This window comes from Grampus griseus (assembly GCF_964374135.1).
Source record: "Grampus griseus genome assembly, chromosome: 14".
Taxonomy (NCBI): Eukaryota; Metazoa; Chordata; class Mammalia; order Artiodactyla; family Delphinidae; genus Grampus; species Grampus griseus.
The window spans coordinates 45,258,650-45,279,573 of record NC_139008.1 but is presented as its reverse complement, the minus strand read 5'-3'; the positions used below and the strand labels follow the sequence as shown (position 1 = coordinate 45,279,573).

The window sequence follows — 20,924 nt, the reverse complement described above, 5'->3', positions numbered from 1 at the left end:
TAAGTCTAGGAAGATCTATATAAGATTTGGAAAGATGGAAGGCACCTGTTGCATGCGACAGAACAGCGCAAACTCATGGTGAGGGAAATGACCACCGCCTTTCCCTATGCTCTTACTCCGCGGCCCCAGAATTCCAGTTTAACCCCCACAGGATTCCCACAAGCCTCCTTCCCTTTTCTCGGCTACCCTTCGCACCTGTTCTCTCCGCCCGCCATGTGTGCACGTGCGCGGAGCGATTCTTAACTGCTGCTTTGGAGACCGCGGGGCATCGATCCACTCCGGGCTCGGCTTCTTCACTTGTCGGCCCTCGATTGAGGCGCCTTGCAGCGTCACTTCCGGTGTCTCGGCTTCCGGCTTCCGGCTTCCGGCTTGTGATTCGTACGGGACGCCGCGGACGCCTCCGGTGAGTTGGAGCGCTTTATTCTTTTGTTTTGTTTTGTTTTGTTTTGTTTTCGGTACGCGGGCCCCTCACTGTTGTGGCCTCTCCCGTTGCGGAGCACAGGCTCCGGACGGGCAGGCTCAGCGGCCATGGCTCACGGGCCCAGCTTGGAGCGCTTTATTCTTAACTTTCGCCGCTTTCCTGGCTGCGGGTTGCCATTCGGCCATACGCTCTCCTGCGAGAGCTGGGGGTGGGCAGGGCGCGGCGCCGGGGCCGGAACGTATTCGCGGAGGGTCGGCGAGGAAGCGAGGGAGGCATGGAAACTGACGCTTGGGTCTGGCTAGGCCCCTGGACTTAGGAACCTTGTCTCTGGCGGGACGGGTCGGAGCCGGGGATTGTGTGGCCGCTTCCTGGGGCTTCGGGCCGGGGCCGTGGGCGAATGTGCTTGGGTCTGGAGAGGCGGGGACCCTCGCGCATATGAAGTTACGGATAACTGGTGTTCTTTCGCTGGTGCGAGTCGTTTACAGCTCGCTCTGAGCCTTCAAGTGCTTGCCAGAGGCTCCCTTTTGGATCCGGGAGGCGACTCCCGGTACCCCAGCAGCCCAGGCCACCATCAAACCTCGCGTGAGATAAAGCGAGAACTTTCCCTCTGATCTTTCTGCCTTCAGTTGGATCCTTGTCACTTCTCTCTCGTCGTCGTTCGCGACCCCAGTCTCCCAGGTTTCAGTTTAGGGCGTCGCAAGTCTCTGAGAAGCGTTACCTTTCCCCTGTTACCCGCACAAGTACAGTCCTTGTCTGTGGGCTCTTTCCTTGTCAGTCATTCTATGCTGTGCACATACTGTGGGTGTAAATGTTCATGGAACGAAGAAATATGCGGGGCACCAAGGAAATAAAGCAAGGTCACAGTTTGCAACTAAAACAGTGGGGAAAAATGAAATAGTGTGGTGGGTGTGAAAGAAAAGTGCAAGAGACAGAAAACACGGGCTGAATTCTTAGGCCTCCTGTTTATCAGCTATGTAACTGGGAAAGGACTTGCATTAACCTGTAAAAGACATTAGTAACAGCTGTTCGAAGTGCTTACTTCTGATTCCAGAGCTGCTAGAAGTTTATTTCATTTAGGCTTTCTAGCTCTACTGGGTAGATTCTGTTACCATCCCCGTGTTACAGATTTGGACCTGGGAGATTAGAACTTGCCCTCAGTCAAGCAGCTAGTAAGAAGCATAGACAGATTTGAATTCAGATCCGACTGGCTCTAGAATCTGAGCTCTTAACCATCAGGTGGTACCGCTCCAGTCTCTCATTAGAGGTGACTTTGGAGTGAGGGCTGTTGGTGATAAATTAAGTAATAGTATGAAAGGGCTTTGTAAGAGTACCCATGAAAGAGTTCTTGGCAAACTTCATTAATGTTCTTTTTTTTTAAATAAATGTACTTATTTATTTATTTTTGGCTGCGTTGCATCTTATTTGCTGCACGCAGGCTTTCTCTAGTTGTGGGGAGCGGGGACTGCTCTTTGTTGTGGTGAGTGGGCTTTTCATTGTGGTGGCTTCTCTTGTTGCGGAGCCCTGGCTCTTGGCACGCGGGCTTCAGTAGCTGTGGCACGTGGGCTTAGTAGTTGTGGCTAGCAGTCTCTAGAGCGCAGGCTCAGTAGTTGTGGCGCAAGGGTTTAGTTGCTCCGCGACATGTGGGATCTTCCCGGACCAGGGCTCAAACCCGTGTCCCCTGCATTGGCAGGCGGATTCTTAACCACTGCGCCACCAGGGAAGTCCATTAATGTTCTATCTTTATGATTTTTACTGGATATACATTTGCTAGTTTCTTTTTTCTTCAAATCTCAGTTTTTAAATTTTGTTAAAAAAGAAAAGTTATTAGGTAGATGGGAGAACAGTATCACTTGTCATAAGTGAAAGATAAGTATAAAAATAAATAAATGTATGGAATAAAAGAATGTTATTAAAATCTGACTAGATAATAGTGCCCCACCAAGTTTTCAGCCTGAGAACTGTTCTCCTTTTGTTTAAAAAAGAGGGCTAGGAAGTCCTCGAGAGATTTTAAATACTACTGCCAAACTGATATTTTCTGACATTGGGGGTTGAAAGAGTTGAAAAGTTAGTACCCTTGTGCTGTGTCCTTAATGCCATACTATCATACGAATGAATCCTCCCTGTTTAATAACGGAATATTTACTGTCTCTTTAGACTATTTGAACAGTTTAACCCACAACATGGATATCAGACCAAATCACACAATTTATATCAACAATATGAATGACAAAATTAAAAAAGAAGGTAGGTGCTTTTTTTAAAAAAACTGAAGTGTGTTTGCTTACAACCATCTTAAAAATTATACAGCTTCAAAAATTCTCATCTAGTCATCTTTCTCAGTGCCTGAAATAATGTTTTATCCCTTATTGTGTAAGGATTTTAAGGCTTTTTAAAGATAAAAATAGGTAGGGGCTGAAAATGTGTTGAATCTGTTTTCACTCATAGTTAAATGGTTTCAAAAACTTAAAATTAGACCGCTAATGGGAATAGTATGATGTTTTTATTAAAATATGTAACGTTGTATAAATAAATGGGGGGGGCACTCAGTGCCGTGTCATTTTATGAAGAATTTTGTCGTAGTTTCATTCACAAATAACTGGTTTCCCCTCTAATTTTGTGCAGAGTTGAAGAGATCCCTGTATGCCCTGTTTTCTCAGTTTGGCCACGTCGTAGATATTGTGGCTCTAAAGACCATGAAGATGAGGGGGCAAGCTTTTGTTATATTTAAGGAACTGGGCTCATCCACAAATGCCTTGAGACAGTTACAAGGATTTCCATTTTATGGCAAACCGATGGTAAATCATTCTTATTTTGGCATTAATCGCTGTTAATGGTATGATAGATGTATAAATATACCCTTGAAAATATGGCTGTTGCTTTTTGCCTTCAGTGAAGAGTGGGTTTCGGTTTATTTTATTTATGTATTTATTTTTATAGAAACACAGTAGTAGAGCTTATAATTCACTTCTTGATTTATGATAGTTCAAATAGGCAAAAACAAAATACATTGAGATGTAGAATATTTTAAAAACAATGGCAGTATAGGCAATATTCTCATCTCAAAAGAACTAGAAATTAATAATTACTCAGAAGATTAAAAAGAAACCTCTGTAAACTTGTAAACCAACACAAAACAAAAATCGTGGGTCAAAGAGGGAATCCAGTCTGAAGTTTCAGAAAGTACCATAGTGAAATACTGCGTGTCAGAAGCTATGCAGTCAAAGCACTGATCTGAGGACAGTTCATAGTTGTAAAGTCATAGGTTTTATTAATGAATAACAATGAATGGAAATTAAATAGTCACACGTGGAAAGTTTTAAACTCAGGAGTGACATGAGATTTCACATTTAGCTGCTGGATGAAGATTGGATTGTGGGGAGGGCAGAATGGAAGTAGGGAACTCAGGAGGCATTGGTATTAAGTCAGAGATGGTAGAGGATTGGATCAGGGTGGAGACAGTGTATATAGCAAGGGGCTCTAGGTGTGTGAATAGGTACGTAGTACCTTGGGTGTGGATTTCAGTGCTTTTCTTCTGGAACTGGAATGTGATGGGAAGGGATGTTGGGGAAAGAGCCGAGGCCCAGAGTTTCAAGGACCCATGTTCTCAATCTAGTTCTGCCATTAACTGGCTCTGTGCTCATGTTCACTTTCACCTGTTTAAAAAAAAAACAATAATAATAAGCAAACTGGATATTCTTTGGTTTAATTCAGAAGCGAGCAAAAACTCTATAAAGGACCAGATAATAAATATTTTAGGCTTTGTGGGCCACATACGGTTTCTATTGCATATTCTTGTGTGTGGGGGGGGGGTGGGGTGGGTGTGGTTTTTTAAACAATCCTTTAAAAATTGTGTTAAAAAAAAAAAGAAAAGGAAAGAAAAAAGTACTTAACTAATAAGCCATACAAAATCAGGCCATGGGCTGGATTTGGCCCATAATCTGTAGTGCAGACCTCTCATCTGATCTTTTTTTTTTTTTTAATACAAATGAAGAATCAGGCACAGAAAGCTTCTATTACTGTAACCAGTGGCATCATCAGGACTTGAAAGCTAATCTCCTGGACACACAATATTGTGATTTTTTCCCCCTAAACTAGGATTCAGCACCCTATCTGTAAAAGGGCCAGATAGTAAATATTTTAGACTTTATGAGCCAGATAATCTCTTTTGCAGCTACTTAACTTTGCCTTTAGGGCCAGAGAAGCAGCCACAGAAGGTGTGCAGATCGATGAGTGTGCTGTGTCTCAAGAAGACCTAACGTACAACACCAGGCAGTGTTGGCTGTGGTCAGTAGTCTGAGGACTTTGGTACCACGCTGTTTAATTCAGGACTGAGCGCTGTTTGTCTGTTACTGGAGCACATTTTCTTCCCGTCCTCCGTCCAGCTCTCCTTTTCCCATCATTTCCCACCTGACTGGGCACCATATATATAGAAAGTCCTGTTGCAGAAAACTGGGGGATAGTACCTGCATACCCCAATTTTCAGTAAATTGGCATTTCCTGAGACCAGTTTATCTTTCTCAGTAGTGTAAAGAAGTAGCATAAGTGAGATCTCAGTTGGCAGTAGCATAAGACTGGGTTTTAGTTTAAATGTACAGTTACATTAGTATGAAGGAACAGTTTCTTCTCGTAGAGGGTGTTAGGGCTGTTTGCTAGTTGGGATGACAAGTTTGCATGTGCCTGTGACTGAGATGCAGGAAGGCTGGAAATCGTTTGCTGCGTTTGGCACCGGCTTCACCTTGCCAGCTAATTATTTAAAATCAATGGAGAAAGCCCGTTAAACTGATCTCATATTGAAGGTATTTTAGGACGTCTGTTCTGTGCCTTCAGGAAAGTAGTAGATACTGCCAAATCTCCCGCATCCTGGAAGGAAGAAAAGAATGTTCCTTGAGCTGTCTTGATTATACTTACTTAGGTGGTTTCAGTTGCCAACACACCAGATCAGAAATGAACAAAATTTTCTATAACTTGGAACTCAGAACAAAATTATTCTCTGTGATTCAAGGGCATTTGGTTATTTAATTCCAAAAATACCTCAGTAAAGTAGAACCATCTTCCTAAGGACTTCTGTCATGAAACCTTTGGTATAAATGTAAATCTTGCACCTTCTCTAAGCTGTGGGTGGACTTTTATTCCTGACCAGTATTTAGTCTAGACCAGGGTTTTCAGCGCTGGCACTTTTGCCGTTTTGAACTGAATACTTTTTTATTGTTGGGGCCGTATTGTTCATGGAAGAGTGTTTAGCAGCATCTCTGGCCTCTGCCCTCTTAGCATGACGACACACAGTGTCTCCAGTCAGCGGTGCCAGCTGTCTCCTCTTGGGCAGATTCACCTCTGGTTGAGAAATGCTGCTCTAGACCAGCCAGCTAAGAGCGAGGGCTGAGGTCAGAAATTTTCACAGGTCATAGGGACAAATACAGGATCACCCAAGATCTGTTCAGGTCAGGAAGAAGGGAGTTGGGCGGGAATCCCTGGGAGCAAGTCAGAGTTGGTCCCAAACTATTTCTTTTGGTTAGATGATGACATGCAAGACTAGCAGAGTTGCTCGCAGGGTAAGTCCACTTGGAGCTGCCATGGTCCAGCAGCCAGAGGAAGCCTCAGGGACTGAGGTATCGTGGGAGGCCTGCCGCCCCCCTCGGTTCCCCCGAACATTCAACTATGCAGTAATGCTTTAGGCCAGGGCCATACTGCTCAAAGTGTGGGCCCACCATCCCCTTTGTGCTTGTTAGAAGTGCAAAATCTCAGGCCTCACCAGACCCCCTGCATCAGGATCTGCACTCTTACAAGCTCTCCAGGTAATTGGATGCACATTAAAGTTCATGAAATGCTGTCCTAGACCAGTGTTTCTCAACGCTTGTTCCGTCGTGTGTGCTGTGCCTGCTGGCTGTGGCGTATTACTCATGCAAGTGACCTGGTTGCACTAGCTGTGATGCCATCTTTTTGTTTCCTTTCAAAGCTTTTTAAATTTAAGTGGATGCCACTGTTAGTCATTTCATTTAAAAATAATAGACCAGATTCAAGGGAAAGTCATTCTCAATCTTTGGTACTTTAACTTTGGAAGTAACAAATTCTATGCATATATGGACCCTCTATGTGTCCCTGTAAGGGATAGACAGCTTTCCAATGCAGTTTTCTCTGTTCTTTTAAATGGAGAGGGGTAGTGGTGCAGATATTTCAGTCCTGTTTTTCTCATATGAAAATCTATGGTTTTTTCTTACAATAAACACAGTTGAATCTAACTTTGTCCCAGTTGTGAATCATGGGTCACAGTTTATTTTCATTTGGTGCTCAGTATATTTGATAGATTTCCTTAAGTATGTGTTTAAAATTAGCTCGTATTTGCATAATGAAATTTGAAATATTAATGACAAGTGTAGAAACAGCCGTCAGCATGATGAAAAGTAACTTGTTTTCAAATAATTAAAACAGCGAATCCAGTATGCAAAAACAGATTCTGATATAATATCTAAAATGCGTGGCACTTTTGCTGACAAAGAAAAGAAAAAAGAAAAGAAAAAAGCCAAAACTGTGGAACAGACTGCAACAACCATGAACAAAAAACCTGGTCAGGTAAGATGGGCAAAAGTTCATTTTTGTTTTTTGGTGTTAAAAATTTGATAGAGATGTCTGTCTTCCATTTGAGGGGTGATCTTTGAGGCACACATGTACACATGTGTGTGTTTAAAGGTAGATTTTTAAGAAGCTGGAATGGTTGAATTCTAAAATTCCAATATTTGTGTTTAAGCAACAGATTAAAATATAAACCTTTACATATGCAGATTTATATTGAACAGTTTTTTTTAATTTGCATGACATTTAGTTCCATCATTCTCTAAAATTTGTTAATTTCTATTGGCTTATTTTTCGAGTTCTGTGTATAAATAATACTGTAGATGTTATCTTTAATCATGAGTATGCCACTGAAAGCTGCTTTCTTTGAACAGTTCAGGAATTCAAAATCTAATTTAAAGTACCAGATAAAGATGAAATTATCATCCAGAAAGTAGTTACTTTGGGATTGAAAGTGATTAGAAATCAGTTGTACTAAGTATAATGCTTGACTTTTTTCTAGTTGTTTTTAAAAAAAGGGAAAGACTGGTCCTTATATTTCTCCATAATTTTAAAGCTTAGAGGTTGAACTTTATGATATAGACCTTTCAAAAACATTTGACAAGTTAAATACATAAATGTTGGAGTCAGAGTTTTAAGATGTAAAATCTCAGTGAAAGTAAATAGATTTAAAAAATCTGTTTGTTAATCTTATTTTTATGAAGTAATTTAAAATGTAAATACCTGCTGCTTTTTTAGAGGGGTTGGAAATGTTAACTCTTTCTCTATTTCTTTGGGTTAGGGAACACCAAATTCAGCTAATACCCAAGGAAATGCAGCACCAAATCCTCAGGTAATATTTTTTTCCATGTGATACTTACTTTAAAATAAAATTACAAGACAATAACAATAATTACAACAACGTGCATGTCTCCAAAAACAAAATGATTCCATGTATAAGCCACAATAATGTGGAAACTCATTCATCAAAACGTTTTAATTTTCTTTAAGAGGGAGAAAACAAAACCTGACTTTATTCCTTGCTTCCCATGGTGAGTCAATGACAGAATCAAAACGATAGATCCTAAGCTCTATGAGGTCAAGGAGCAAAATGGTTGTTTACCGCACAGTACATGGCCCAGAGCTTTCCAGGCTTGTGGCTTGGTATCCATTCCCATTAGCTGAAGCACTAACCCATCTTTTCTCATAGAGCAAAGTTGTTTTACAGTTAAGTTGCCTTTGCTCTTATTTCCTCAGCACATACATATTTAAGTCTCCTGATATAGACTTATCAGGAAACTCTTTACCAAAGCTTCCCAATAAAGGCCTCAAAAAGAAAGCCTGAGTTATGTACTAATGGTTTCCCGATTAATCCCTTGGGTGCTAGGGTCTGACAGGGTCCTTATATCCAGGGAATTCCTTGCACCACTGAGGTTTTCCTCCTCTGATTTTAAGTTATTTGCATTTTCTTGCATTGTCTACTCTTTTGAAGTCTTTCAATAATTATAGTCCAGTTCACAAATGCCAGCACTTAATTCTCTAAGCCCTAAGTTGTTCTTTACATTTCATCTTTTTTCTTCCACGAAATTAGCCTGAAGACAGAGGCTCTTACATATAAAGGCCTTTTCCTATAGTTCCGCTTAACAGTGTCTGTATGCACTTACTTGTATGTAACTAGATGCCATGTATATCTCATTTTCTCAGAAGAAAAAAACATTAAAAATTGCCAAGCAGTGGTTCTAAGTGGAAATCTTTCTATTTCCAGATTTTCTCACACACTGGGAGGTAGTGAGCGATAGCGCAGAGGATTGAATATCTGAGGGTTAAGCAGCTGAGGATGGGTGACACCGATGCCTTCTCTGGTTTGTTAGGATCGGTTATATAATCCAGACGACAGAATCCTCCCGTTCCAGCTGACCTCCAGATGCTTAAAACTTAAATATTGTTTTAAATACCGTTAGTTAAATACTTAAAAACTGTTAATAAGATTTATAATCTTCCAGATATTTATTAAGTGACTTGAATGTCTACCTTGTTTGGTTACTGTTAGGTTTTTGCTTATTTCTCTGGTGTCACTGTTTCTCAGCTTTAGTGTTTGATGTAGTAAGATTTCACAAGCCTTAAACGGTAGAATGTAGTTTTCTGAAGTTTAGATTTTAATGTAAGAGCCAAATGGTTTACTGTACTTTTTATATTTACAAACTAACTTTGCCTTTTTTTTTAATAGGTCCCTGATTACCCTCCAAACTATATTTTATTCCTTAATAATTTACCAGAAGAGACTAATGAGATGATGTTATCCATGCTGTTTAATCAGTAAGTGTTTTCATAAACAAGTCTGTGTTCTGAGAGTCTCCTGACAGGACAGATAGCACTTCCCTGGGTTGAATCCGTTTGTATATCACACAGTAACTCCTTACAGCTTCATTGAGTTGCTCCAGGATTAATCATGAATTGAAGCCAGTCTGCAGATTTAGCAAATAAAAAGCTAGATTACCTGTAATGTTTGAATTATTAATTCTAGTTGATGAGTAAAACGGGAAACAAAGCTTTGATGAAATGACAGAAACAAAATTAGCTTACATGATTCCTGCAGTTCTTTTCATGGTATTAATTATAATTTAGGCTCTTTCATCCCACTCAGGATTCTTGCTGGGATGTGATACTTTTCCTGGACTCATATCAGGAAGTTGCTTACCAAATTTAAACACAGACATTTGCGTATTTGATATCATCTCTGTATTTACATGTATATAAATTGTTTACATATATAAAAATTGTTTTAATTCTTTATAGGTTCCCTGGTTTCAAGGAAGTACGTTTGGTACCTGGGAGGCATGACATTGCTTTTGTTGAATTTGAAAATGATGGACAGGCTGGAGCTGCCAGGGATGCTTTACAGGGATTTAAGATCACACCATCCCATGCCATGAAGATCACCTATGCCAAGAAATAAGATTTGGGATAGCTGCCTTTAAAGGACTTGGTGTTATGTATAGTTTTCGTTTTGATAACATTTGGTCAGGCCACTTTAATAGTTGGGGGTAGGGGAAAGTGTATGTGAAATTTTTGTAAAGGATTTAAAACATTACCTAGTCTTTGTTTAGCCTTAGTGAACTATGAACTGTGAAGGCCTTAATTTTGTACAATAAACTTTTATTTGTATTCTGTACATAATATTTCATTTATTGGCCCACTGTCCTATCATCAAATGCTTATGCTAGTCTAGAACACATCTTAAGGTATATAAAACTGTAATAGGATGCTTTTCTTGTGTGTTTTTTTTTTTTTTTTTTAATTCATTCAGTAGCCAGGACTTCCTCTGACCACAGCCAGGAAATGTTCTCTCTGATTTTTTTTTAATTAATTAATTAATTTACTTATTTATTTGGGGCTGTGTTGGGTCTTCATTTCTGTGCGAGGGCTTTCTCTAGTTGCGGCAAGCGGGGGCCACTCTTCATCGCGGTACACGGGCCTCTCACTATCGCGGCCTCTCTTGTTGCGGAGCATAGGCTCCAGACGTGCAGGCTCAGTAGTTGTGGCTCACAGGCTTAGTTGTTCTGCGGCTTGTGGGATCCTCCCAGACCAGGGCTTGAACCCATGTCCCCTGCATTAGCAGGCAGATTCTCAACCGCTGCGCCACCAGGGAAGTCCCCTCTTGTGTTATTTTGGAGTAGCTAATGGTAGATGCTTTTCTAGTGTTATTTTGGAGTAGCTAATGGTAGAGAAACATTGAACCACTTTAATAAAAGTAAAGGAGAATTAGATCAAGCACTTGATTATATTTTCTGTAATGTTTTATGTGTATGAACTGCCATCCTGGAATTCATTTTTTTGTTTGTTTTTGTTTGTGGGATTTTTCTTTGTTTTGGGTGCACCACACGGAGATCTTAGTTCTCCGACCAGGGATCGAACCCAGACCCCCTGCAGTGGAAGTGCCGAGTCCTAACCACTAGACCGCCAGGGAATTCCCTGTTTAGTTTTTTTAATGATTCTTTTACTAATGATAAAAGTGATATCCTGGATATGAGAAGAAGGTGGGACCTGGGCAGGATCTAAATTCCTCTTCATATTCATATAAATGAGCATAGTATTTGCTGGTAGTAGACATTTCACAAATCTTTTCATCCAGTTTTTAATTGAATAAAGGCCATTTAGGAGTAACTGTACTTACTGTTTTCTGGGAAAACAGATGGAAAGGGAATATTGTCTTTAGACTTCACATTTTATGCTCTTACCCTCTTGAGGCAGGGTCGTTCCTAAGGAATACCTGCTCAGTTATTAACCTCATTATTGAACAACCTCCAAAGGAAAGATTTTTAGTCTGTAATCTTTTTGAAGACTAGTAGGCTGACTTGCAAAGGTTGCCAATCCTAATCTTGCTGCCTCTTTGTGCTTCTTGAACACGGATGCTCAGATATTTCCAAAGCTCATTTTCTGTAGTATTTGATTTCTACCTAAGGCTATTGATTCAAGTCCCCTGCTAGCAAAACCACAGGTGTCTGTAGAAGTGGACGATTTTTTATGTATAGTGCATGGTAAAGTGACTATTAATCACTTTTTGTGTTCCTGTTTTAATATTTCCTGGAACAAGACTTTTCCTTATCACTTAGATTTTTTTATGTATTGAATATATATGGGATACATATTTATAGGAAGACCACTTTCAGAGTTATGTAGATTTTTATCACATCACTCTTGTGCATACATGAGGAGGAAAAAGCAGAATAATTTTTATCCCTTAACTTTCCACCTGCAGAGTCTGATTCTTATGAATAACTTTTTAACCTAGTTGTCAAGTTCATGTATGTCCGTAAAATGTATTAACAGTGAGTTACTAGAAAAAAGACCATGCTCTTGCATGTTGACAGCAATGCCATTTGCTAGTACATTTTCTAACTGCTTGCTCTCAGTGACTGTCCTTAGCTTGTCTCAGAAGATGTTTCACAGGACTTCCCTGGTTTTGCAGTGGTTAAGAACCCGCCTGCCAGTGCAGGGGACACGAGTTTGATCCCTGGTCCGGGAAGATTCCACATGCTGCGGAGCCACTAAGCCTGTGTGCCACAACTACTGAGCCTGTGCTCTAGAGCCCGCGAGCCACAACTACAGAGCTCGTAGCCCCCGCTACTCTTAGTACTCTATCAATAGTTGATGAGTTTTGGCAGTTGTATAAGTTGTGTGAGAGTCATAATCAAGATATAGAGCGTTCTGTCACCCCTCAAAGACAAGAGCTGCCTTGTGCCCCTTTGCAGTCAGTCAGTCCCCCCATCCCGACCCCAGGCAGCCACCCATCTGCTTTCTGTCACTGCGACTGTGCCCTGTCTAGGATGCTTTTGAGATTCATCTCTGTTGCGTGGATCAGTTTGTTCCGCCAGTGGATGGGCATTTGGGTTCTTTCCAGTTTGGGGCCGTTAGGAATAAAGTGGCTGTGAATATTCACGTACAAGTCTGTGTTGGACATACGTTCTGTTAGAAGAAGATTTCAAGCAGAGGAGTGACATTTGATTACTTTTGAAAGCTTTTTATTTTGAAAAATTTTCTGATTTATATAAAAGCCGAAATAGTACGCAGAGCTCCCATACATATTTTTGAACTGTCGAGGAGAAATTTCCCCCTCTACCCCTCCTGAGTTCTTGTGGCTGGACTAATAATGAAATTGATACAAAACAGATTAACGGGGGAAAAAAATTTTTAATTCATGCAGACAGAGGTCTCATAGAAATGAGACCTAAGTAGTGGCCAAAGCAGGCAGCTTTTATACCTTCTAGAGAAAGAATAAACTAGAGATGAAGTGACACGGCAAAGAAACTTAGGTTTGGGGTGCTCAATTAGTGAAGAATCTGAACAGTTCGACCCTGAGGTAGTAAAGGAGTAACAAGGCTTGTTTATACAAGCTTCTTGACCTGAATTCCCTATCTCTGGTGAAAGGGGTGTCCTACCTCTAGATGCAGGGGGTGCATCTTTCACATGAGAGGTTTATTTCCTGCTTTCTGGTTGGCAGAAAGGAGGGTCAGGGTGTCACTTTTGCATTGGCGGTTCCTTAAGTAACTAATTCAAAATAATCAATATACCTTATTTCGGGGAGGCCCACCCTGAGCCCTAGCAGAACCATTTGACAGTGTGTTGACCTGATCGCTTGTTACCCCCTTAAAAACTTCAGTGTGAATTTCCTAAGTACAAGACCACTCTTCCACATAACTTCTAGATGACCAGCAACATCAAGGAATAACATTCATCCAATTTATTTTTTTGTATTTTATTATATTTTATTTTTGGCTGTGTTGGGTCTTCGTTGCTGCGCGGGCTTTCTCTAGTTGTGGCAAGTGGGGGCTACTCTTTGTTGCGGTGCGCAGGCTTCTCATTGCGGTGGCTTCTCGTTGCAGCACATGGGCTCAGTAATTGCGGCACATGGGCTCAGTAGTTGCGGCATGCAGGCGCTAGGGTGTGCAGGCTTCAGTAGTTGTGGCACACGGGCTTAGTTGCTCCATGGCATGTGCGATCTTCCCAGACCAGGGATCGAACCCGTGTCCCCTGCATTGGCAGGTGGATTCGTAACCACTGTGCCACCAGGGAAGTCCCCATCCTATTGATTGATGTCCCAATCATGACCCGAGAATCCAATCCAGGATCATGTGTTGAGTGTAGTTGTCATGTCTCTTTAGTCTCCTGTCAGTTCCTCAGCCTGTCCTAACCTTTTATACTAAAAATAATGAATTTGCAACAGTACCTCTGATTGCAACCCAATAGCACTGAGTTTATTCTAGCCTTTCCCCTCTCCTTACTTGTAACTTATTCTTCTCGAGGCCCATTAATCTCCATGTATTTAGTAACTATATTTTGAAAAAGATTCGATCAAACTAGGATCTTCTGACCATCCTTAACTTACTGATCTGTGGGAGTTGCACGGAGGGTCTAGAGGGAGCAGATGTTGTTATCCATTAAATATAGCAGTTTTCAACTTGAATTTAACTTTCAACTTTGGCTGCATATTAGAATCATCTGGGAGATATTTTCAAATACCCATCCCTAACCTACACCCCAGATAAATTAAATCCCAATCTCTAGGGGTGAAACCCAGTCGTCAATATTTCTTAAGCTCCCCGATTGAGTCCAACGTGAGTCAAAGTTAAGAACTAACAAAGCAGATTTCTACCTTTATGAAGTGGCTTATATGATTAGATTATTAGTTTAAATTATATTTTTCAAAGGTAGTCTATAGAAGATAGCGTCAAAATGGAAACTATTCGGAGAGTCTCACATCTCCATTTTAAACTTAAAGGCCTAAAGTATTTTGTTTGGGTACTTAACAGGCATTTTGTCCCTTGAAAATGTTGTATCCAGCAAAGACCTGATGACGAATGTGAAATCCTGGCTAAAAATTTGTGCTGTATTTGATTTGCCCTCGAGCAGCACTTCTCAAACTTTAATGTTCATACGAATCACTTGTATCTTGTTAAAAAGTCGATTCCGATTTAGCAGGACTGGGCTGGGGTCTGAGAGACTTTATGAAGTGATGCTAAAGTTGCTGGTCTGGAGACCATGCTTTGATGGCAGGACCCCAGCATCTCTGCCCTAATCATTTAGTCAATGAGTCTTAATTTGAGGGGTGTAATGAACATCTCTTTAGGCCTGATAAAACCTAGGGACTTTGCCCAGAAAAAAAGAGTACACATGCATGTATACACCTAAGCATTTAATTTCGGGGATCATGCATTCATTCAATGAATACCTATTTACGAGTACCGAGTATTTTTCTGGGTGCTAAAGATAGAGCAGTGGACGTCCCCACCTCGTGGAGTTTTCATTGTGGTGTCAGGGGGACAAATCACCAAGTAGGTAAACAAGGCATGCCAGGTAGTGAAATGTGCATCAGAACAGTGACCACTGGTCAAGTGATGGATGGATTGGGTTGCGGGAGTGCGGGACTGGCTCTGTTAAACTGGTCTGTCGGTGGAGACATCTTGACTATCAGAGAGCAGAAGACCAGTATCTGGAGGAAAAGTATCCCAGGCAATAAGCTTAGAGGGCCTAAAGGAGAAATGAGCTTTGCATTTTCAAGTGGCTGGTGTGAGGGGGAGTGACAGAAGGTGACCTCAGAGGGGCGGAGGGGCCAGATCATGCAGGGCCTTGTACGTCAAGGCGAGGAGGCTGTTTCCACCCCGTCCACTTGTCCAAGCCTTTTTTTTTTTTTTTTTTTTTTGCCGTACGCGGGCCTCTCACTGTTGTGGCCTCTCCTGTTGCGGAGCACAGGCTCCGGATGCACAGGCTCAGCGGCCATGGCTCACGGGCCCAGCCGCTCCACGGCATGTGGGATCTTCCTGGACTGGGGCACGAACCTGTGTCCCCTGCATCGGCAGGCGGACTCTCAACCACTGCGCCACCAGGGAAGCCCAAGCCTATTTTTATTTTATTTATTAATTTTTAAAATAAATTTATTTATTTATTTTTGGCTGCGTTGTGTCTTCATTGCTGTGCGTGGGCTCCTCATTGCAGTGACCTGTCTTGCCACAGAGCATGGGCTCCAGGCATGCTGGCTTCAGTAGTTGTGGCTCACGGGCTCTAGAGCACAGGCTCAGTAGTTGTGGCGCAAGGGCTTAGTATCTCCGCGGCACGTGGGATTTTCCCGAACCAGGGCTCAAACCCATATCCCCTGCATTGGCAGGTGGATTCTTAACCACTGCGCCACCAGGGAAGTCCCTGTAAAAGCCCATTTTTAGACCCTAAAGGAACCACAGCCTCCACTTTAAGAACCCCAGACTGAGAAGCTAATTTAGGAACTAAAGGAAAAAAAAATGTCTTTTGGGGATTAAAGGCTCAAAGAATCTATCTGAAAATCCAGAAGCAGGAGGGAAGTAAGCTCAGGGCAGAGCCCTTCTCTGGACCCTCCGAATGTGCTGTGGTAACTCGAGTGTGCTACCGGCCACGACAGCTTGCTGAGTTATTCTAAGTTTAAATTCCTATTTGTGAGCAAAATTTTACAAAGAGGCCTCTAGTCTTCACCTGGTCTCTGCCTACTGCAGAATGCTGGGACGTACCAGGCCTGCCCAGGATGCACTCAGAAGGCTTGGCATCTCTTTTCTTAGTTCTCCACCTTCAAATGGCCCATGATGGCTTTGTGTCAGCATCAGCTTAGTTGTCTAAGTTGTTGTGACAGCTCAGACGTGTCTGTATTCAACGTTTCACTCTGCTTTGGGGACCTGCCTAGGGTGTGGCCATCTGAGTTTGCGCAGTCTTCATTTCTGAAAGTGCCTCTTAAACGGCAATTGTCTTTTGACTCTCCTGTGTTGACAGCTGGCTGGAGACTGTCGCAGTCTGTAAAACAGCTGCCTGATCAGGATAAAGAGGATTTTGATCGATGCTTTCATTTTCCGAGAGATCCTCTTAGGCCCCTAGATTATAGGAAGAAAAAATGCACTGGCATTCTGCTTTCAAAAATGATTTCTAATTCACCCCTTCCTTGAAGTGAAACAGGAAATAAAGAATTTAAAACCCCAATTCTAAGTTGATAGTGGATGCATGGAAACAGCACTGGACTACAGTCCTGCTGGCTGACCCTTGGTGTGGTTAAGAAAGGCAGCTCTGGCCTGTGCTGGGCCTCAGCTTCCTCGTCTATAATGAAGATATTGGATTTCACGAGCTTCCACATCAGGGCCAGCCGTGTAAGAGATCCTCCCTTGAAAAGAACACGCCACTCCCACCCCTACACCACACACACCCAAACGGTAAAACTTTGTTACATACTCACACATCCCTAAAACAATCAAACTTTTTCATTGTACTATATTTTGCTTTACCAGTTTATCCCTTGGAAAATAGTTTTGTACCTATTTTGTAAGTTGAATGCTCGTCCCTCATTTTGTCAGGTGACAGTGTTTCGGGGGAGAGAAAAGGGTGTTCTGCTCTAAAACTTTATCAGCAACCAAGTTCGACAGGGCAGCCTGACAGGGCCTCTAGTCTAGAAATAATGAGGGGGCAGGGGGCCACCTTATGAGAGAAAAAAAATCCCAAACACCCTACGACATGCAGAAACCTATTGTCTCCTTCTCCCAATAGAAAGTAAACCCTTGGGTCCAGACCTTTTTTAATTCATGGCTGTCTCTAGTGCCTACAACAGTGCCTGGCACATAGCAGGTGTTCAGGAAATATTTGTTGACTAGATGGGGACAGGTATTAGCGCTTCAACTTTGTCCTTTTTTTTTTTTTTTTTTTTGGCTGCATCACGTGGCATGCAGGATCTTAATTCCCCAACCAGGGATTAAACCCTCACCCCCTGCACTGGAAGCACGGAGTCTTAACCACTGGACCACCAGGGAAGTCCCAGCGCTTCAACTTTGATGACTTGTAACTGTGCCCCTCTTCCCATGGGAAAGATGCCCTGAAGCAGGCCAGGGAGGCATGGGGGTTCGAGGAGAAACAAACCTCCAGCTTTACTCCCTCCTCTATGAGCCATGAGCGTTTTGAGACTGAATTTCAAAAATCTCCGAGAGAGGAGGTAGAAAAAAAGCCTGTTCCATTTTTCCCAGCCCACCTACCCCTTCTCCCCCCACCACCCCCCATTAGTAGGGTCTTGTTGTGTTACAGTCCATGCTTGCCCCAACAGACATGACTCCTAAGAATCCTATCATGAGTGATTTGTAAATGTAAGCATCCTTGACTTATCTATTATATAAATCCAGATGTTTATTAAATGTTTAAATCAAAATTATTTGTATTAAGGGTATAGATCTCACATCTTCAACAGTTTCCTGCAGTTAGTACATCTTTGCTCATACATTGAAAGACTATGAGGTTTGAACTAAAAACATTTTTTAAATGACTTGAAATTCTCATAGTTCTTTCAACAATGTCTTCCTGATACAATAAACCACAGTGAAAGTGACTTTAACAATGGTGGATCATTTTGGATACAATTTCTGTGTAAAAAAGACACAGAGTTTGAGTCTCTTTGGGAAATCAGATGCTAACTAGCCCCTAGAGCCCAGTAGCTGTTATGAAAGCAGAGAAACGGTAGCCACCTCCCCATTGGCCGGGGGACTTACCCAGATGTCTGGCTTTCACATAAAAGACAGGAAGCACTGAAGTCAGTCTCCACTTCCACTCAAAGGGCAAAAGCAAAAACAGCAAAAAAGGAAGATGGCAAGACTATTGTTACTTTTCCTCCCAGGTCTTGTGGCCATATGTGCCGTGCATGGAATATTTATGGACAGACTTGCTTCCAGGAAGCTGTGTGCAGATGACGAGTGTGTCTGTAAGGACTTTTTTATGCCTTTCCTTACCTTTCTATTATATAATCAAAAAAGAAATATGCAACAATAGCATAAAATCTAATTGTACTTGTAAGTGAATTTTCTCTAATGTGCATGGGATTAGCATTGTTTCTCCTGGTCTGTGCCTTTTGTGTCTTACCATGAAGAATTCACTTGGCTAAGATTCTGCTGGGTGCTGCTTTAATACCTTAGTTATCTTCTGGAACTGAACATGAGCTATAAATTAGGAGGTATTAGTCACTCTGATTTCCTAGTTTTCTTATATGCTCTGCCTTTTTGCTGTGATAAAATCCAGGAGCCAATGATTTTTTCTTCTAGATAAACATTTCAGTGTGTTTTTCTTCCAGATACTATTTCTCTGGCCCGAGCTCAAGAAGATTACAGTGCCCCAGACTGTAGATTCATTAACGTTAAAAAAGGGCAGTGGATCTATGTTTACTCAAAGCTGGTAAAAGAAAAAGAAGCTGGAGAATTTTGGGCTGGCAGTGTAAGACGAGATTATTTAATATATATACACATCTTGACATATGTTTCTCTTAATTTTTCCTCTGTTACCTATCTGCAATGCCTTTTAATATTTAAAACTAGCTGTTAAGAACAATATAGATGCTGTGGATACCAGTGCAAAAATTCATATCTATTTGCTTTTATTGCATTTTGAAGAAACAAAGAAAATTTCATAACAAAACCAAATGTAGGTTTATTTGATGGTTTGGCAAGAAATCTAGTCAAACACATGGGGGCTTGAACATCCCAAAGAGTTTGAAACTTATTCAAAAATATTTGAGTGGATTTGCCAAGTAAAAGGCATGTGTACTGGCAGTCAGGCTACGTTTCAATATTTTTAAGGAAACTTTAACACCGTCTTTAATTCCAAAGAATCTGCTTTCTTCAGTTAAAACGTGCAGGGGTGGGCCCTAGGGAGGGATGAAGCCGGATTGATTTACTGTCCTCCACTGCAGCTGCAGCTCCAGCACCAGAGATAAATTCTCAAGTAATAAAGAATTAAATCTTAGATTCACTTGAGACCTGTTCATTTGAATTTTTAAAAATAGAGAGAGTCCTTTAAAAGTCCTTTAAAATAACAGTGTCTGTTTACCTTTTTTAAAAAGGTGCAGACTTTATTTATGGGTTCCAAAAAAGATTTCAGGCAACTCACAAGATTGCATAGAGCAATGCTAAAGTAGGGAGACCAGGAAGATTAGGCCACAAAAGAACACACACACAGTTTCTGTGGGTTGACTTCAAATCTGGGTCTGAGCCCCCCAGAATCCAGACTGAGAAGCAAAGCACTGGCAGTTATGTAACTCTCATGGATAGCAAAGAGGATGCCTGAGGGTTTCTAAAAGACGACTCACATCAGCTTTCCCCTCACTGTGACACTTCTGGGCACTCAGGTTTATGGCGATCAACCTGAGGACGAGATGGGAACTGTGGGTTATTTCCCCAGCAACGTGGTCCAGGAGCAACACGTGTACCAAGAAGCCACCAAGGAAGTTCCCACCACGGTAAGCGTCCTGGAGGTGCCAGGGAAGGACTCAGATCTCAAGGTAATAATGTAGATGTAGGCAGGTGGGAATAATGCATCATGCAACTTACGAGGTGCATCATGAAAAGCCCCCCGACACTTTCAGTGGTGACATCTCTAGACAACGAGATTTGGGGGAGTTTTTATACCTACTATCAATGTCGAAAGGTTAGTGAAATTTCTCTACCAACCCCCTTTGTTTTAGATGCAAGTTATCCTGGAAAGGGCTCCATGTCACAAAGAAAGAAACCAACATAATATTAGCTGACTCTTAACTCATGGGTACACTTGTTGACTAAAGACTTGGGCTGAGAAAAAAATCAGCACCTGTATTTGACAAAATCAAAACATTCTGGAAAATGTTTGAATGCCTACTTTTGTGATAGATAGACTCTACTTATGCATGAAAAAAAATTGTACTCTTCCTAATGCCCTGGGGTCTTGTATACCCAGAACAGAAATAAAAGATCCCCTTTGAGCTACTTTGCAAGGTGGTTCTTTTGAAACGATTCTCCTGGAGCTAACGGCTGTGCAAAATAACTTCAAAACATTGCCCAACCTACACAAATGCGACTCGCTTGTCATCATGTCTTAGCATTGAGCTTGAGAGTGTCAAATAACCATAAATTAAAAGTGTATTTGAGAATCTTCACTTTAAGTAGTTTTTGACTTAAAGTAATACTTGTGTCATAGTCTTTGGGGTTCAGACTTTGCTTATTTTAAATCCAAATTTCCCTTTGATGACATATGATTTGAAGTAAAGAATCTACATCTGTTTTCTGACCCTGCACGCTCAGCTCAATCTTTTTTTGCTTTTGTTTTCTTCCAGGATATTGACTTCTTCTGCGAGTAAGAAGTTAGACAAATTTGCAGATAGAAAGGAAACACCAAAAACAAAGAAAAAAGCGAAAATAACCAAAAAATACACGTCCCTAATTTCTGACTTTTGTTTCAAGGGTTTCGCTTGGGGCTGGAGATAGCAGATAAAGGGAAGGGGAGGGCGGGAGGAGAGAGGAAGGAGGGGGAAAGGGCAGGGGGGAGGGGGTGTTCTCCGAGCCTGGTCTTCCCACCCACTGGGACAGGGTGACCTTTGGCTAAGTGGATGAATTGAAAGTAGACAATTTTTTTCAGCCTAGAGAATCTTCTCTTACACAGGGATCAT

At 41.6% G+C, this 20,924-nt stretch overlaps 2 protein-coding genes across 2 annotated transcripts; both read left to right on the top strand.

Moving 5' to 3' along the window:
• The first annotated feature begins 342 nt into the window (after window positions 1-342).
• Window positions 343-10,138, top strand: SNRPB2 (small nuclear ribonucleoprotein polypeptide B2). The gene is made up of 7 exons (XM_082671454.1): window positions 343-403; window positions 2,576-2,665; window positions 3,044-3,216; window positions 6,848-6,988; window positions 7,770-7,820; window positions 9,195-9,283; window positions 9,764-10,138. Exons 2-7 carry the CDS (start codon window positions 2,602-2,604, stop codon window positions 9,921-9,923), a joined length of 678 nt encoding a protein of 225 aa, XP_082527580.1. The 5' UTR covers window positions 343-403; window positions 2,576-2,601; the 3' UTR covers window positions 9,924-10,138.
• Window positions 10,139-18,084: 7,946 nt separating this feature from the next.
• Window positions 18,085-20,615, top strand: OTOR (otoraplin; the record flags this gene model as incomplete). The annotated part of the gene is made up of 4 exons (XM_082670827.1): window positions 18,085-18,215; window positions 18,582-18,721; window positions 19,632-19,742; window positions 20,592-20,615. The coding sequence occupies exons 1-4, from the start codon at window positions 18,101-18,103 to the stop codon at window positions 20,613-20,615; spliced, it is 390 nt and encodes a 129-aa protein (XP_082526953.1). The 5' UTR covers window positions 18,085-18,100.
• Window positions 20,616-20,924: the final 309 nt, after the last annotated feature.

Excerpts from the sequence above, each read along its gene's own strand:
- SNRPB2 (XM_082671454.1), top strand. The coding sequence starts at position 2,602 with ATGGATATCAGACCAAATCACACAATTTATATCAACAATATGAATGAC. Across the intron at positions 3,217-6,847 it reads CATTTTATGGCAAACCGATG|CGAATCCAGTATGCAAAAAC; the intron begins GTAAATCATTCT and ends TAATTAAAACAG. Across the intron at positions 7,821-9,194 it reads ATGCAGCACCAAATCCTCAG|GTCCCTGATTACCCTCCAAA; the intron begins GTAATATTTTTT and ends TTTTTTTAATAG.